The sequence below is a fragment of the Cupressus sempervirens genome, chromosome 3, assembly GCF_028749045.1.
Source record: "Cupressus sempervirens isolate cs-2001-9-10 chromosome 3, ASM2874904v1, whole genome shotgun sequence".
In the NCBI taxonomy this organism is placed as follows: domain Eukaryota; kingdom Viridiplantae; phylum Streptophyta; class Pinopsida; order Cupressales; family Cupressaceae; genus Cupressus; species Cupressus sempervirens.
In genome coordinates this window covers 204,529,177-204,549,116 of record NC_143120.1, presented here as the reverse complement: position 1 = coordinate 204,549,116, position 19,940 = coordinate 204,529,177, and the positions used below count along the sequence as shown (strand labels likewise).

At 34.8% G+C, this 19,940-nt stretch overlaps 1 protein-coding gene across 1 annotated transcript; it reads right to left on the bottom strand.

The window, feature by feature from the left end:
• Positions 1-12,376: 12,376 nt before the first annotated feature.
• Positions 12,377-13,327, bottom strand: LOC149565532 (uncharacterized). Its single transcript, XM_089816339.1, has one exon. The coding sequence runs from the start codon at positions 13,325-13,327 to the stop codon at positions 12,377-12,379; it is 951 nt and encodes a 316-aa protein (XP_089672465.1).
• Positions 13,328-19,940: the final 6,613 nt, after the last annotated feature.

The following is a 19,940-nucleotide window of genomic DNA, read 5'->3' as shown; positions in this document are numbered from 1 at the left end:
CTTCCATCCTTCATCTACCATTCATTATCCCTTTCCATCTTTGATCTTGACTTTCACTTTCTTTTCATCCATCCACATGCTCACTTTCCATATCCCTTGTGCATTATCCACACATTTTCCTAGATGCTTCCATCATCCTTTCATGCATTTGATCTTGACATACCATCCATCTCTCACATTCCATACTCCTTGTCAAGTTCATTTCATCCATTTCCCATCCATACTCCTATCCTTGATCTTGGTTATCCCATCCCTTTCCTCCCCTTCATATCCCACATTTCATTCATACTCTTCATATCATTATCCCTTTTTCATAAACTCCCTCCCTCACATTTTCCTTATCCATTCCGCTTTCATCCCCATGCTCGTGATCACCCTTAGAGGCACAATAACAAAATGTTCATTCATGCTTTGGAAGAGCACATGCCTTCTCTTCCTCCACATGCTAGCCTTCATGCCATCTTCCCTTTTCCTGCATCCTTTCCCACCATATCTCTTTCCATTTTCCTATCCTTTGTATGGGGCATTTGGACTCCTTCGAAACATGATCCTTGGCCCTGCATTTTTTCACCACCATATCATTTGGCCCCTCATATCCTTTCACTATTCCTTGTATCCACCAACATCACATTGCTTTTCCTCCATTTACCATACCTTGACCCTCCCTTGTCATTGGTTCCATTCTATCTCACATTTGTTTGATCAATTCATTTCTATCCATTCTATTCATTCTATATCACATTCAATCTAATTCTTCCAACTCACTTCAATCAACTTCATTTTTCAATCCATTTTCAATTCTTCTACTTCTGTCACATCAAATCAATTCTACTATCATCATTTTTCATCCTATCAACATCTATTCTTCCAATCTCATCCACGTTCATTCTTCTATCCACCATAAAATCAAAAAATCAAAAAACATATCAACTATGCAATCAATACTAATTCAATCAATCTAATCTTGTAATCTTGTACGTCAATCCCTAATCAATTCATTACTTTGACCCAATCAGCTGATCATCCATTAACCATATTCAAACATCATTATCATGGGATGAATCCTTCCCAATCCTTGGATGTGCATTACACTTAGCATTAGCTTTGCCATCCTTAATCAATCATCATCAATCAATCCATTAATGGGTTTTCAGCTTGACTAGGGGAAAAATGTTGGTTTGCTTTTGGTTAATTGTGCATGATTGCTTGTTACTTGTCTGCATTAGTATTTTTGCATTTATCATGGTCTTTGCATCCTACTGTCCCAGGAATCATGGTCTTCCATATCATGGTTTCATAAGGCATATGGTTTGATTAGACCCCTTTTATCACGTACTGGACACATTGTCATCTTGGTTCCTCATACCTTGGTGCATAGTGTTGAGTACAATATCAAACTTAGGTTGTTCACACCATTGCAGCATAACTCCCTTCCATCTTCCTTGCATTTCGAGAGAACATCCGTGTTCTCCTAACCTACATGTCCTCTCGAGGGGGCATACCTTTCCACCCTCATCATCCTTCCTCATCCTTCCATGACTGGGGCATCATGCTACTAGTCTTATCCTTTCAGCCACTATATTTTATTCTTCTTTGATATAACATTACTAATGCTATATCAAAGAGGGGCAAAATGTAGACACCTAAATTTTTCCAAAACCTGTTCTAGCCAATTAAATAAATATTCATTATTTATTTAATTCCCCTACCTTAATTAAATAAATTTTACATTTATTTAATTATGTTTGCCTTACCTTGATTTAAATAAACTAAGGTTTATTTAAATCCTAACCAATTCCCACTTTCATCTAACCCCTTTCACTTTAATTAAGTATGTCATTTACTTAATTAATTCCCTCCTAATCACACTAGAAATTAAATATTACATTTAATCCTATTTTAGCACATGGTTCCTACATTTAACCCTCACCTAACCTCATTAGCCTACCTAACCCATCATGCTAACCCTACCCACTTCCCTAATCATGCTTGCTTTGCATAATCACCTAGCTAATCACCTCTTAATCCTAAGTGAATCCTCACAAATGTGTGAGAGATGTTCACACTTTCCTCATCCCTCATGTCTTGCATGTCTCTTGCACACTTGTCCTCTTGCATGAGAGTCAAGGTGTCTCACACATGTGTGAGAAGCCATCCTTCTCACACCTCTTGCACACTTGTCCTCTTGCATGAGAATCAAGTTGTCTCACACATGTGTGAGAAGCCATGCTTCTCACACCTCATTGATCATGTCACCATCAAAGGTTGCTCACACATGTGTGAGCATATTGCCCCCTTTGAATGGTCAAAACCCTAATCCATGTGGAGACTACTTGGCCTCCACCTCATCAATCCTGAGGGATCCTAGCCCTCCATCTTGTATTCAATCTTAACCATCCGTTGCATCCATTTTCCTATAAAAGGAGAGCCCTCTCCTCATTTCCATGAAGCACTATCTACCTTATTGTTATGTTGCTAAACTTGTGAGCAACCACATCCCATGAGTAAGGAAATCATCTACACTTGATGGTTTCATGAGGTTTGCATAGTGCTATTTTGATGTCATTAGTACTCTTGTTTGTTTCATGTTGTTCATTTACATGTCTTCTTTCATATTTTGAGGTTTTGCATGATAATATAAGAATGTGCATTAGTTGCTTAGTGTTATTTCCTTAGTTACATTTTTATGCAACATAGTCTCTCACCGATTTTTCAATAATTTATTGTCTATGATATCACCATACATTAAATGGTAATGCATTAGACCATTTGTCTCTAGTTTGATTGGATAGATAAGAAAGATGTCGATTAGTAGATCTCATAGATCAATTGGTAGAACTTTTATGCTACATCAGTACTATGGTGCATTCCTTTCTTTTCCACTCTTTCTAATTAATTTAATTGATTTCCTTAGAAGTGTTTCTATTATTACCTTCACTTACTATCAAATCAATTTTGGATGATATAATTTCACTTGGATTTTAGGTACTCATTTTTCTTGTTTGGGAAGTATTCTATCTTAACCGAATCATTTTAGTTTATGTGTAACAATAGTATTTTTGTATGCTAGATCATAGTCTTTTCTCCAAGACCAGTGATGTTGCATGTTCTATTGCATATACTTGCCCCTATGTCTCGCTAATATTTCTTTCTGAATGTAACCCTCATCAATTGAGTGTCATTTCTTTAGTGGAAGTTACAAATATACAGTTTCATATCGCCCTTGTCTTTCACATCTATCATTCCCATGGACATGTCTCCTAGCTCTAAAATATTTTTTGGGTGTCTTTCCTCCTAGCATCAAACTTTGACCACATAATGGTTATCATAGGGCTAGTTGATGCTCATTACGGCAATAGTAATTGGTAGGTTACTTTCATCTCATTTTCTAGGATGATTCACGTCTTCTCCAAAGTAGACACCTTGATAACCACCCGTTGGTATCGATCCCATTATCGCTAAAATCATGTTTTACCATGAGTTGCAAGCTTCATCCCAAAACAAGTATTCACATTCACAACTCGCCATTTTTCTTTCTGATTGCTAAAGTTAATCCATCATGGTTAGTCCAACTAGAAAGAAATAAAATGATTGTTCTAATCAAATATAAAACTATGGTACTTGCCAATATTCAGGCACATTCCTACATAGAGTTTATTTTTCCATATTTGTGCCATTATAAATCTTGACTTCAACATTTGAGATTCATAATTTTGACCAGTTTATAGAACAATCATGGATGTTGTGTTTTTCATATAAATCATGGCTTATTGCATTAGCTGTCTATATCAAACCAGATCATATTTAGGTAGGAATTTCCTCCCACTCGGTATATATAGGTAGGAATATTAGGTTTTGAAAATATTCCTATTATATTTGATTCAACACTTATCTAGATAGGGCATATAATGTAATTTTTTGTTCTACCTCGGACTTACTTCCCTAGTTAGGAACTTAGTTTAGATTGTTAACCTACCAACAAGAGCAAAGCAATCCTTGGATAGCACTTATGCTCACAAATTATTAGAAGGAACTTACAGTATACCATTTATTTCAAGATATTTGGTAATATAGTATTCTATTTCTTTCAAGATATTTGACCCATTACTAGTTTCCTATGCCACATCAAAATGCTCTGCCATGCTCCTATCGAAGGCAGGGAATGCAGCTGCATACAACACTTTTTATATAGAAATTTGATTAGAGGAGCCTTTTAATTGGATGTTATTTTTTCATTAGTATGGTATTTTTTAAGTTTATAGGTAAAATAATATTAATAATTAATACAAAAAAAAAATTATTTACAATAAAGTCATGTTAATAACTATTCACAATAAAGTATAGGGATTAAATTGTTAATGATATCATTTATGAATACCAATAAGGTCATGTTTTTTTTTAAAATGGAGAGAGGGGGAGATTTAGAGGGGGATATAGCATTAAAATGAACTAGAAATAAAATGGGAAAGAGTGAGAGAAAGGGTAAGGAGAAAATGATAGAGAGGAAGACTAAGATGGAGATGGATATGGAGGAGAGAGGTAGATAAAGAGGTAGGAGAAGGGAATTAATAGAGAGAGTAGAGATAAATAATGGAAATAATGGAAGAGGGAGATATAGGGTAAAAGTACAAATATGTGTCACCTTTTATAAAGAAAAAGAATCTCGAAACATAAATTGTTCAACTTAAATGACATAAAAATAGTATTTGTGTTTAGAATTTGAAGATGATGTAAACTAATGAAATTTGTAAAATTTGATGAATTTTATGCCTATACTTTTTTAAGTAAGAATTTAAAAAATAAAAAAATAAAAAATTTGAAGTCCTTTTTTTAACTATGGAAATTAGAGGGTGTAGTCATCATCAAACAAGTATATAGAAATTATTATTTTTTCTTTAATTTGAAAATATATAATAGATGACATCTATAGCTAGAGAAAAAATATATTGGTTTTTTATGTATATTCTCTTTGTTATAAGTTGTAACGCCCCACTCGGGAACCCAAAAGAAATAAACTTAATATGTTACAAAGTTTACTAAACTATCATTTTTTTAAGTTTAAACAACATCAAAGTAACAATAATGTAGAAACAATATACACATACACATCATGAACACATAAACTATTACAAAAATAGTTTCAATTCCTCAAGGGTTCCTTTACGTTGAGTCACAGTTAAGAAAGTTTTATTAATAAGTTTAAGTTTCAATTACAATGTCCATAATCATAAAATGAATAAACACATACATAGTCATATAAGCAAAAGCATAAGTACAACTAATAATATGAAAGCACATCTAATAAATAACATCCACTGCACATGTCATAGGGTATGTGAAAGTAGATACAAGTACATCACTATACAATACAATATCCCATAGGATCTCAATGATACATAGGTACATCGAATGAATAGAAGTCTTCAAGATAAGAGGAAGAATGATAGCAGTACCACTGTATCAAGGAGCATCCAACACTTGTCAATCTAAGGGGGACCCAAATAGTAAGAACACAATACCTCCCAACCACGTAGTCACCTAATCAGGCTCCCACTCCCACCGTGTAGGAGAGATAATGTACGATCCACACACAGATAATCAAATCATAAAATAGTCCTAGGCAAGGAGTCCTAATAGCCAAAACTACCTCAAATGTGACACAAACTACTCAGGAAGAAGAGATAATCAAAATTGAAAGGACACTCATTCTTATACTAACATCTCATACCAAGTCAACATACAAATACCAAGACCAAAATATACAACCACCTCAAAATCAATGTCAAGTGTCACAAGCACAATGACCAATAGATAAAAATTGTCATCAATAAAAGTAAACTACCAATCACTAACTCCAACAATAAAAACACCACCAATGAATAACTGATCATTCATTAATAAAAGTCAACTGTCAACAATAAATAACATCCAATCAATGAGTAACAACTCACAATAAATACACCATCAAAAGTAATATCCAACAAGTACACCACTAGAGGAAAATATTTTTTAAAAAAATCATGAGGGAGACTCAGGCTACATACTATGGAGTGTCATCACATGAGCCAACTCTAGGGTCACTCTGGCAGTCTCTCAGGACCCTGACCCCTTGGTGACTCTATGGGGAACCAGAATACCCTCTCATGATGACGAGGAAACTAGTCATACATCTCAAGGCATCATCTCCATCTCATCCTTAGTCTATACAAGTACTCAAGGCATGTATGAGGAAAAATCTCTAACTTAACTTTTTAATGTCTCTCAAGGAAAAGGGCTAGGAAAGATATTTTAATTACTATGTTATCACTTGTTACATAACTTACAATAAGTTACCCTGGTAGCCACTTTGGGCCTCGGCCCCCATTGCAAGCCACTCCCATAGACATGCAACTAGACTACCTTCCCAAAAATCACAAGCCACAATAGTGTCCCATACCACAAGAGTAATATTGATCAAATTTGGTTCCTTAACAGGCAACCGAAAAAATAACATTGGTTCTCAAAACTTAAGTTCTCATAAATGCTCAATAACATAAAGCTCATAAATATCATCATGACATTCAGTCAAATAATCATAAAAGAAATCTCAAAAATGTCTCTAGTGCACATCCTAACTTGGCCAACTAAACAACTCACAAAGAAAAACTATCAAGAAAATAAATATCACAAGACTATAAATAGAATATTAGAAAACATATAGTTTTCAGCCACATGATTTAATTCCACTAATTTCTCTTATTTAGTTTGGGTCATAAGGATTTGTTTAGAAATAAAGTAAGAATATATATATATACTTATTTACAATAATAATAATTTAAATATCTAATCTTTTGTGCATATAAAATATCATGCAATATTATCATATTATTAATTTAAATTATAGTAAATCATAAATGATTTAATCAAAGACATAAATATATATGATTACATTAAATATTAATATCAATTCCATTTCTAAAATATTAATTTGACTTCTTTTTTGAAAAGGGGTAAAAATTTATTCACTCAAAACCAGATTACAAAACAAAGGCCAAAGGCCCACATCAACACTAAATATTTGTATCTTCCAATATCAATTGATCAACAATCTCTCGGTATTCCCAAGGTAACTCATCCCTTCCATTAATATCCCAACTAGCCACATTCTTTGAACCCCACTTCACCAAACAATCTGCAACTATGTTCCATTCACGAGGGATATGACGAAAGGAAAAATAATCCAAGGAACCACATAAACTCAGAATTTATCTGGCCAAAGAGGCTAATCTCCAATTAACATTCTCCAAGCTTTGATTATTCAACATATCAACAACAATATGTGAGTCAGACTCACATATGATCTTTTTCCAGCCTAAAGAGCAACCTCTCTCCACAGCAATCTTGATAGCAAGGGCCTCCATCAAATTATTAGAATGTTGACCTTTATAGATGGACATCATAAATATCTCACCACCATCATTGCCTCTACCTATAGCTCCAATCCCAGCATGACTAGGATTTCCCCAAGAAGACCCATCAGTATTAATCTTCAGGATCCCAGCTGGGGGAGGGGTCCATCGCCCATCCCTACAAACACGCTGCTTGCCATGGCCTGATCATTTTTCCAAAGTGTGTCCCCAATTACCACCATCTAGGTTCAAATTCCTCACAATATTTTGTTCCATAGGATCTATACTTTTGGACATGTCACACTTAGCAGAAATAGTCTCCTGCAGCCTACTAAGGATCTTCCTCCACAACTACAGGCTATCTAACTTAGAGTCAAAAAAAATCTTGCGATTCCTTTCCAGCCAAAGGTTCTAGAGAATAAAAATCGGCTCGACCATCCAGGCAGATTGCAAGAAAGACGTCTTTTCTAGAGGTTTTCCCAAACTTACCCAAAAGTCAATGAGAGAAGTTGCATGAATACAACCATGATTCCAAGCCTCCCACCATCAATGCCAAATATCCTTCAAAAAGGGGCAAAGAAAAAATAAGTGAGAGATACATTCCTCATTTTGAAAACATAGAGAACAAATAGAAGGTCCCTGAAAGCCTCTTTTATGGAGATTCTCCCAAGTAAGACATTTCTTCTGGGCCAGCAACCATATGAAGAAATTACATTTGGGCCAAGAAAATTTATTCCAAACCTTCTTCCACCAGTGCACTTCAACTATTTCATGCAGGTTCCTGTCTAGCATAGCATAGCCTTGAGCTATAGAGAATTTTCCCTTTGGCTAGGATCCCAAGCTAGAACATCCCTCCCCTTAAGAGAGCTACAAAACCTACTCTCCAACACATGAGCAAGAAGAGCGCGATCCTCATCAAAGCCACCAGTAGGCCACTCATGAGGATCTTTCCAACAAGTCACCTCCACCTATCCCAAATGCTTGATAGTCTTAAAATGCTCCACCTTAAACCAGCTAGCATTAGTGAAAATGTGGCAGAGAGGCTGAAGCTGGGGAAAGCAAGAGATCATGGGTGGATGGCCATCCCATGAATCCTACCAAAAAAGAGCATCCAGGCCTCCATTACAAATCCAAAAGAGGCCTTCCTTAATTAGCTGAGCTCCCTTCTTGAGAGTGTTCTAGACACAAGACCCTTTAACCAAAAAATCCAGGCGCGACACTTCTAGACTATCTGCACCAAGAAAATACTTGTGAGTAATAATCTTGGCCCAATTAGAGTGTTGATTGTTGCACCACCTCCAATATACCTTAGCAGCAAGATCCGTGACAAAAAGTGCCATGGATCTAAGACCCAGGCCCCCAACAAACTTTGGCCTACAAACACACTCCCACTTAACTAAACTCCACTTTGATGAGAGAAGGGTACCAAAACAAAGAAACTGTCGAGAAAGAGCATCAAAATCCCTAACAAAGGTGGAAGGGGGAACTTGCACACAACACCTGTAAATAGGTAGAGACTGCACCACCGTCTTAAGAAGAATCACCCTATCAGCAGAAGAAAGCCACCTATTCATCCAATGACTAACTTTACTCTAAAATTTATCTAGAATTCCCTGCCAATACCCTCTAAACTGAGATCCCAAAACCAAGGGGACTCCCAAATATAATAGGGGAAGAGCATCGATCTGAAATTTGAAAATCCTAGCAATCCTGTTTTGAATAGGCTGGAGGGTATTGAAGAAAAAGATGGAAGATTTTTCATCATTAATACACTTGCCTAAAGCCTTCAGATAAATGTCAAGGGCCCTCCTAAAATTTATGGCTTTGCTAACTTTGGCCATGCCCATCAATGTAGTATCATCCACAAACTGGAGATGAGAATAAGAAGGGAGAGAGTCATGCCAACTCCACCCTTGGATAAGGCCCCGCCTCACTTGAGATTTGATAAATCTACCAAGACTCTCCGCCATGATAATGAATAAATAAGGAGATAAAGGATCCCCTTGTCGTAGCCCTCGAGAAGAACTAAAAAAACTTGATGGTTCCCCATTTATAATGACAAAAAAGGAAGGGGAAGTCACACAACTCAGAATCCAATTAACCCATTCCTCAGCAAAATCAAACGTTAAAAGAACGTTCGGTAAGAATTCCCAACTCACTCTATCATAAGCTTTAGCCATGTCTAGCTTTATGAACATAGCCCTCTCCTTCGAATTAGCCATAGAATGAATGGATTCCATAGGAACCACAACACCATCCAAAAAAATTCTTTTTTTGTGCACTAGCTATACATGTCATCTATAAAATATTTTCAAATCATAACAAAAAAAGATGATTTGCACATACTTGTTTGACGGGAACTACATCCTATATTTTTTACAGTTAAAAAAGGGACTTCAAAATAAAATAAAATGAATAAATTCTTAGTCAAAAAAATAATAAAAATTATAGGCATAAAATTCATACAATTCTACACATTTCATCAGTTTACATCATCTTCATATTTTAAATGCAAATACCATTTTTTTGTCATTAATGTTGAACTGTCACATTCTGATATCACTTTTCTTTATAAAAAGGTGACACAGGTTTGTGCTTTTACCCATAAAGGATCCCCTTGCCGTAGCCCTCGAGAAGAACTAAAAAAACTTGATGGTTCCCCATTTATAATGACAAAAAAGGAAGGGGAAGTCACACAACTCAGAATCCAATTAACCCATTCCTCAGCAAAATTGAACGTTAAAAGAACTTTCAGTAAGAATTCCCAACTCACTCTATCATAAGCTTTAGCCATGTCTAGCTTTATGAACATAGCCCTCTCCTTCAAATTAGCCATAGAATGAATGGATTCCATAGCAACCACAACACCATCCAAAAAATTTCTTCCTTCAACAATCCCCCCTGCTCTAGGGAGATCAAAGTGTTGAGAAGTGGCTTAAGTCTCTCCATAATCAGCTTGATGATGATCTTATAGACAAAATTACAAAGAGCAATAGGTCTAAAATGATTCAATTGATTAGCCCCCTCCTGCTTAGGTATAAGAACCAAAAAAGTAGAATTCATGGACTTGAGCATCTGCTTATTCCTATGAGACTCTTGAACCACCTCAAGGAGATCTAACTTAATAATTTACCAAAATTCCTGAAAGAACTCAATTGAAAATCCATCAGGGCTAGGAGCCTTACCTTTTTTCATGTTAAACACCACCTTTTGCACTTTAGATAACAAAATAGGATGTAAGAGGGCCTCATTCATCTCCACAGAGACCAAGTGAGGAATTCCATCCAAAATTTCCCTCTCCTCCGTCCTAGCATCAAGATCCTCCTTAGAAAATAGATTTGAAAAATAGTTGGCTGCAGCTCTAGAAATGTCAATATTGGAAGAAAGATGAATCCCTTCAGGCGAGATCACAGAGGGTAAAGAATTCCCCTATCTTTGAGCTTTGACTAAGTTATGAAAGAATGCAGTGTTCCTGTCCCCCTCCTAAAGCCAATCAATACGATATTTTTGCTTCCAAAAGATCTCCTCACGAAGCTCCCACTCTTCTAATCCTTTAAGAGCCACAGAATCTGCTTCACTTAGATCAAAGGTCCTCCCTTGATCCCGAATCAACCGAGTGATGCTGTCTAAATTGGCCTGAGCAGCTATCCTTTGAGCCTGTAGGTTCCCAAAATATTGTTTATTCCACTTCTTAAGCCTGTACTTAACATGTTGAAGCCTCTTACAAAAAGTAAACATTGCCATCCCATGGGCCGGCATCCCCTCATACCACCAATCCATCATAAGATCTTGCAGAGACTGATCTCATAACCACATTAACTAAAATTTAAAAGGAGGGTTCTTGGTGACACCATGAGTAGTAACCGAGAGCTTGATAGGCCAATGATCAGAGCCTCTCCAATCAAGAATTTCAGAGTTAGTGATCAGCATGTTGTTCATCCAATAACAGGAAACTAATAATCTATCAAGCCTTTCTAAGATAGCCTCCTCACCACACCTCCTATTATTCCATGTAAAGACACCATTAGTTGGCTTCATATCAATGAGATGCAAAGAGTCAATCATATCCCTAAAAATATTTGCAGAGGGATCCAACCTAGCAACTCCTCCCCATTTTTCATCTAAGTTAGTAATAGAATTAAAATCACCAGCCAAAATCCATGGAAGAAATGGGTCCATGGCCCAAATGTAGCTAATATGAGCCCATAGACTTGACTTTCCCAAAATATTTGTAGGAGCATAAATATTAGATAGAAGGCACCTTTCCCCAGTTGCCAAGCAAGAAGCAACCAAAGAGATAGAGGATCGACTAGAAATCCACCATAAGGGAAGAAGTTTTCTTGGGTTCCAGAAGCAAGCAACCCCACCTGAACTATTTCGAGCTCCAACCCCCTGCCAATTTCCTTGGGGCTAGATATGCGTAGCACGACTGGCCAAACCATCCACTGTAAGCTTAGTTAACTGAATAAAAATTACATCAGGTAACTGAGATTCAATTAATTTATGAATAGCCTTTTGTCTAGGGATGTTGTTCAACCCTCGTACATTCCATGATAAAATAATCATTTGTGGGGGTGGGTGAAGTGGGAATCAATGGGTCGCACAGACCCAGACTCAACCAAAGTATCTCCCATAATCTTAATCCGCTCTTGATCAGTCTTTCTGCCACTCTTAGATGGTTTCTCCAGAGACCCCTTTTTGAAGGATTTCTACTATAACCCTAAAGTAGGATGGGCTTTACCACCCTTAGCCAACTCTACGGCCCCCTTGGGAATAGGGGGGTCAGGAACCACCACACTTGAACTCATTAGAACCTGTGATCCCTGGGGCTCCCTGGTATCTTGACCCTGAGGAGGTAGATCCATATCAATTTGTACACTCTGAGGATCCTCTAGCAATAGTAACTAATGCTCCCCCTTTTCCTCATCCTCCTAAACTTCATGCAAGCCCTTATCCCCAGAAGAAAGCTCAACTAGAATACCTTCCTACTATACAAGGTCTTCGAGAACATCAAATCTGTTGAAAGTACCATCATTGTGTCTCTCCTGCCAGGTTCTCTTCTTACCCTTGCCTTTGTTCCTAGTTTTGACCTGAGTAAAGCCCTCATCATCTGTCGATCCAGTAGATATAGGAGCCTTCCCCTTGTCTCCCCTAAGAGGTCTAGGTGCATCCAAAGTAGCAGGCTTGAATCTAGGACATTTACAGAGCAAGTGACCATATTCATGACAAATTCGACACCTAAAAGGAAGGGTCTCATAATCCAGTTGTTGGATCCAAGAAGAGGATCCCAAACATATTTCCATAGAATCTGGTAATGGATTAGTTAAATCTACCTCAACACAAATACGAGCATAAGAAATTACCTTACGATCCTGAGTTTGTGTAGCCGCCCCCACAGGCTTTCCAAGTAGTAGTGAGATAGAATGAAGAATATCATCCCTCCAAAACTCCAACGGAAGCCTCGACAGACGAACCCACACAGGGATCCATGATGGAATCTCTTCAGCTGAATTGAAGCCCATGTGCCAAGGCTTGATGAAAAGCCCCACTTGGTTAAAGAAGTAAGGGCCTCCTTCAAAAGCCCTATTTCTATCCGCCATGCAAGAAAGGATAGCTAAAAAGTAATTATTCGCTGCCAAAATGATCTCCATATCGCCTTTGAGATTCCAAACCCTATGAGCCCAAGAATCTAACACAAGTAAGGAGAGATGAAGGCCCAAAAATTTGCAAATAAGAGCATGATTCTGCCAGTATTCAACATCCTCTGAAATCTGCTTAGGTTTAATAACTAGAATAGGTCGGTCCTCAGATCTTTCCAAACATCCATTAACTTTTTTAATTCGAGGCACCCTTGTGGAGGAGAAGACGCCATCTCCTATTGTAGGTTTACTCATCTGATCCTTACCATTTACATGTGTTGAAGAAGATGGATCAGCCATCACCATATCCTTAGAGGCAATCTGAGATAAAACAAGATCTCAATTCATCATAGGGTCGACTCAACAATCTTACCAGCAAAAGGGGATAAGAAACCCCTAGTCTCCAACCCCAAGAGCAAAGCCCCGTACCAAGACCAAGAGTCTTGCAATCACAGCCAAAGCAATGAATGTTTTTGCCTGTCGTTAAGAAGAGAAAATGGGCCCTCAAGCCCGTTCAAACACCATCAAGCGCCAATGGAAATCCCCTAACACATCGATACTGCAACCAAAAATGCAAGAAGGATCAGGAACAGACGCTAGGGCACACAGGCCCTAGCACAAAATGACCTCCTGCAACTCGACCTCATTCTGCTCCTACCGCATGCAGCTTTTCTCGTGCGTCCCCATGATTTTTTCTTTTTATTATTATTCTTGACTTCTATTTAAGTCCAATAGTAACATTTACTTTTCCCTTAATTCATAATGCAACTATAGATAAAATTATTAATTAAATAAAATTATTTATGATTCTCTCATAAATTCAAATAGTTATTAACTAAATAATTGCAAGGTGAACTCCACCACAACTTCTTTTAAATATAATAAAATTATAAATATTTATTTATTAACTTCCCTCTTACATTAATGAATATTATTTGAGATATAAGAATAATATTTATCAATATTTAGAAAAATCATTGTAATCACAAGATCTTAATGACAAATTTAAAGTTGAAAACCTAACTATTCAATTTATCATTTTCTTCCAATTTTCAATAATCAAGATTTTCGATATATTGGAAAGGGGTTTATAAGAATATAGTCACAATAATTTTCTACAATTTTTCTATAATTTTTCTCAATCAAGTTTTCTTGATTAATAAGTTTTCCTTTTTCAAAATCTACGACATAATTATTTTTTCAACAATCAATACAATAAATTAATAAGCAATATGCAAGCACCCAAGAAGACACGAAGTAGACAGGTCTTTCAATAGAATTCTACAATGGGTTTTTAAATCCTACCTCAAAACCATAGCAAAAATCTCAAACAAGTTGTGAATGCATGCAAATCCAAACCCTCTGAAACTTTCAACAATTATTTTGATCCAATTCTGAATTTTGTTCCCCAAAATTTGTCATTGCAAAATAAGCCCTAGATCTCTGATAAAGAGTTCTCCCTTAAATTAGGGCTCTAATTGTGCAATCACAAGAGAGAACTCACTAATCAATTATTGTTTATTACATTATTACATTTTATCTTTCCATCCATAACTCTTTTAGATATTTAATTACAAAATATCTTAATTTAAATAATTAGCTTTCTCTCTTTAATTAATTTTCGAAGCATTTTTTATAATATATTTATTAATTTAATTAATAACATTATTTAGAGTTTATTATTAAAATAAAACTCCTAAATAATTATCATTAAATTAAATAAATATAACTATGACACAATTAGAACTATAACTTTATCTTTAAAATTTATTCTTTTATATTTTATTTTCCTCCAATTTATTAATTAGTGCAAGCACTAATTATAGCATAGTTTTTTATTTAAATTAATAATAATTATCAAAGCTCATTGTTTAAATGCAACTCTAATTTTATTATTATTAAATAAATAATTATAATGAAGAAATATTAAATCTTTAATATTTTAATATTTTAATTAACTTTTTGTCTAACTTCTTAAATTAGACTTTTAAATTAAATCTTTTAAATGAAGTACATATTTAATTATTTTATAATTAATTAGATATCATCATATTCAAATTTTTTCTTTAACCAATTTTCTAAATTTAGACTCCTAAGTTAAAACTTTTAAAATAAATCACATATGTAATTAGTTTTAAATTAATTAAATATTCTAATCCTTTAATATTTTTTTAATCAAATAATATTTAATTATATGATTAACCTAAATATTATAATTAAATCATTTACCAAATAATTCACATAGTGAAATCCACATAAAAGCAACATTACCAAAATAGAATGAAACTCAAAATTAAACAGCATAGACAAAGATAAACTCATGGGTTTTAAAAAGGGTGGAAATTCAGTTACAAGTCCTCCTTGCAAGACAAGTATTTAGGCTATGGTAGGGATTGGACCTTAACATTATCTCCCCATTCTTACCATTGAATTATTATGATAGGGCACGCTCATCCTGCCAATTCAAGAAAGTCGATGCCCAGTACCTACATTCTGCATAAAAGATAAGCATATATATGTATATAAATATATCTAAACTAAACAAGCAATGGCAAAGAGTGGTACATCATGTGGATCTCAACTAGCAGGTGACTACGACTCTCTCCCTTAACCACATCAAACACAACAAACAGAAAGATAAAATAGACACATGCACCATACACATGCAAGTATGGGGTAAGTACCATAATAATTATAAGTCAAACATCAAATTCTCAAATAGAATAATGCATCATTACAAATATGAAGTAGTCATCATTAAAGCATCATCTGACATTGCTATGAAAGAAATCACATTTATTAACTATGAATTATTAAAGCATCATTAATGCACCAATAACCATAATCATTAAATAACACATGAAATATAGTCAGCTGAGTAATCATCATTGATATGTCTCTAGTTCAAGTTATGAAATAATATCCTTCAAACTAACACATCCATGAAATAGGCATAAAAGAGTTTGGTAAATATAATGAAAAAGCAAACTATAGGTGGCTACTACATAAGTACTCAAGGTTGACCTTATCATAAACCGACAATTTTTTCGTCCCATCAAAACTTCCCTATCAAATCTACACCTTTTGAAAAAATTTACATTTTCTTGAAAATGACTCTGTCCTCTATAGATAAATATAAATTTTAATTTTTTTATATGATTTTCTTTTTTTCTCCTTTTTTGAGGTAGCATCCTCTCAAATGTTAAAATACCTACTTATAATATTTAGAAATTATAACATAGTATAACTAATCAAAACAATGTCAAAATTATATAATGATGATATTGACTCTGAGATCTATAAAAATATATTTTTAGTCTTTGAAAAAAGTTAAGTTTTGATAGAGAACTGAGATTTGACCAAAACATGTTTAGAGGGCCTAAAAGATGACACATATTTGTGTTTTTACCCAATAGAAAGATAAAGATAGAGGTAGGAACACACACACACATAAGAGAAGAAATATGGAGATATGTCTCAAATATGGAGGTAGGATAGGAAGATTGAGAGAAATGTGAATATAGGGTATGTGCAAGATCATGGTGTGCCAAAAAGTGGTGATGTGAAAAAAATAGAGTTTGAAAATGTCTAAAAGCGCTTCAAAATTCACTCTGACTTTTTTCCACCTATCCAAGTACCAAACTTGGAAGGTAAGGCCGAACCTTATTGGATATCTTATTACAACTTGAATATCCAATATTATCGGATAGTCGAAAACATATCAAAAATTTGATATGCCAGGGAGCCTAATATAATATTATTATTATATTATAATAATATAAAAATATTACCTTATAATAGCATATTATAATATAATACATTATAATATTATATTATATTATATTATATTATAATACATTATGTATTATAATATAATATGATATTATTATTATACTATAATAATAATATTATATTATAATAATATAATATAATATTTAATATTATAATATATAGTAATGATATATTATATATATAATATAATAATAATAAAGTAATATATTATAATATAATATATAATAAAAAAGTAATATATAATATAAATTATAAATTATAATAATATAATATAATATAATAATATAACATAATGTAAAATATAATATAATGTAATATAAAATATCATATGTTATGTAAAATAATTTGCGTTATAAAATATGAGATTGTGTTATAAAATATCATATCCAATATGTCGGATATTCGATATTGAATTAGATATTCGATATTGAAGTAGATATCCAATATAATATTGGATATTTGATCCCTGCCATCACATATATTAAAAAAACACAAACCCGCGGCCTTGTATTTTTTGAATTTTGAGGCCAGGCGCGACCGATATCGATTTCTACATCGAATATTGGATTCTATATCAGATATCAGATATCCAAGTAAGTTTTGTTTGTTTTCTTAATTCATTTTTAATCTAAATTGAATAGATTTTACCATAATTTTGTTTGTTTTAGTTGAATCTAGGGTTTTTTTGAAAAAATTGGTTAAAATTAAGGTTTTTTTTAATATATATTACATTTTGCAATTCAATAGGAATGGCTAATCGGAATGATGACACTGAGACACAGAATAATATTCCTCGTAACCCCCCACCAAACGATCCAGTACCCCCACAAAATCGTCCACCAAATGATCCTCTACCCCCTCAAAACCCTCCTCGAATTGAGGATATGATAAATGAGAATCTCACCGAGTTGAGAGGTTTGCATAGAACATATAATAATGTTATCCACGTTAAACACCATAGTGGATAACATTTAAACCCTTAAAAACCAACAAAATGCTGCTCTTCGTTGGCGTGATGAAATGCATGCGATGTTTGATGATGTTTTGGACTATGATGAGATTGCGGCCCTGAACATAACCAAAGAAGTTTTGGCTAGCCTTTTTGCAAACCCGAAAATGGGTTTACCAGTCGACCCAAAAAAATCCAAACTATCCATTAAATGGTACACAAATGATGCCATACGTGAAAACTTTTGGGATCATTGGTGGATGGTCTTTGATATCCCTCCACATGGCAATTTAGACATACCATTTTATATCCTTAGAAAATTATATGCAAAATTTGTGTTGAAACTTAAAGTGAACTATTAGAGCATGAAGCCCAACATGGGCTTAGGACTAGGAGCTCCTTAGGATAGACCCTCTTCCCAGCGGAAGAAAGCTGGCACTTTTGTCCCCCCCACTGATATCTCCCCTCCTCCTTGAGTGTAGCATCTAGATATTATGAAAAAGACTGGCTCTCAGACTATCAGAGCCATTCATAGGCTAAGTAGCCTAATGATATCTCAGGCTAGGTCAGTCCTGCCTCCTCATGTTGATGATGCTGGTGCCACTTCATCATCGACTAGCTCATCACGCGTTTGTGTGTCTCACACTTGCATTACATGCAAGAATATTTTTTGGGGTCCTATAGGTGATCTTCCTAAGTATAATTTTGTATTAGGTGAGGATACACCAGACACATGTGCAGAGGCTACAGACCCTAATGCAAGAGAGGAGGGGAATGTAGAGGCATGGACTCCTTCAATGTCGATACGTGTATACATTTTTTTGTTATGACATATGCAATTTAAAGTTAATTTTTATAATAGAGTAATTTTAATTTTCAAGCCATATTGACTTTTATATGTATGTGATCTTCATTCATGTTTAGTTGATGACCGAGGAGGAGCTCAGACAGATTGATGATGCCATGCTCTCGGCCATTTCATTTGGCCTTGAGCCATCTATGGTACATTATGTTGTGTTCACATTTTTTTAATTTGATATTGTAGCATATATGGTTGGTAAACTTTCTTTTATCTTGCAGGTAGCAGTTGTCCCAGGGGGACAAAGTGCGAAGGGTGAACCAGTGCGCATTGACAAAGGAAAGGTAATTAGTGTAAGGAAACTCAGGTGTGGAAACAGCTTCCTACACTAATCTCATAAGAAAAGTATGATGCAAATCCTATTAAAATCTTCTACACTTAAAGATTTAATATCATGTAAGCAACAATATTGCAGCCAACCATGCATACAGAAAATAGACAGAGAAAGGAACACCTAACACAAGGATTTTCCAGTGGGGAAAAACTTTTCAGTAAAACAACCCCACCCCTTCAGAACCTGCACAATGTATTATCTTCAACACAAGGTTACAATACACTTGCAATGCAAGTTCAACATCAACAACAGAAGACTCCAGTAACTACATGCAGTACCAATAATACACTTTTTCCCATCACATCTCTTCGCAAACCTAAAAAATGCTTATAACATGCGCTTCACTTTAGGGCTACTTCCAAAGGTAAACCGTATTAGGGTTTTACCATTCTCCGAGAAAATAGGAACCCCAAAAAAAAATTTGGGCCGATGCCCCAAACCCCACTATTGGGGTAGAGTGTATAGTACTCAAATATCTTAGTTGCCACATGTCTTCACCTATCATTGAATCTTCCTAAGATAGCTCTTACATGTCATAGGAATCCGTCATAATCGTTTTAGTCATGATCTCCTTACACACAATTCAAGATGTTGACACATCAACATTATTTGCAAGAAATACATTTTACAAAACAAATAATAATGAATAGGAATTATACAAGGTTGAGACACCTTATTCCTAACAATTAGGTGCTTTCTATTTGATTAAATATCGATGCATTCTTCTAACATTTTTGTGGTAATCTCATTTAATTACATTCTTTATTGTATATAGGGCATGGCTACTGGCGATGACCATGTAAAGATTTTGCATCATAGACCATCGGGGATTTCCATTCGCACTGAGAGCCCCACTGTATGTATAAGTATCATTTATTTTTTATTATCCTTATCTTCATAAATAAATTCAAAACTGATTTCCATAATATTAACAACTACTATTTTGTATCTCATAGGAGACTCCTAGTGCACATGAGGT

Bases quoted from the DNA above. Each gene is read 5' to 3' on its own strand.
- LOC149565532 (XM_089816339.1), bottom strand. From the start codon at position 13,327: ATGGCTGATCCATCTTCTTCAACACATGTAAATGGTAAGGATCAGATG.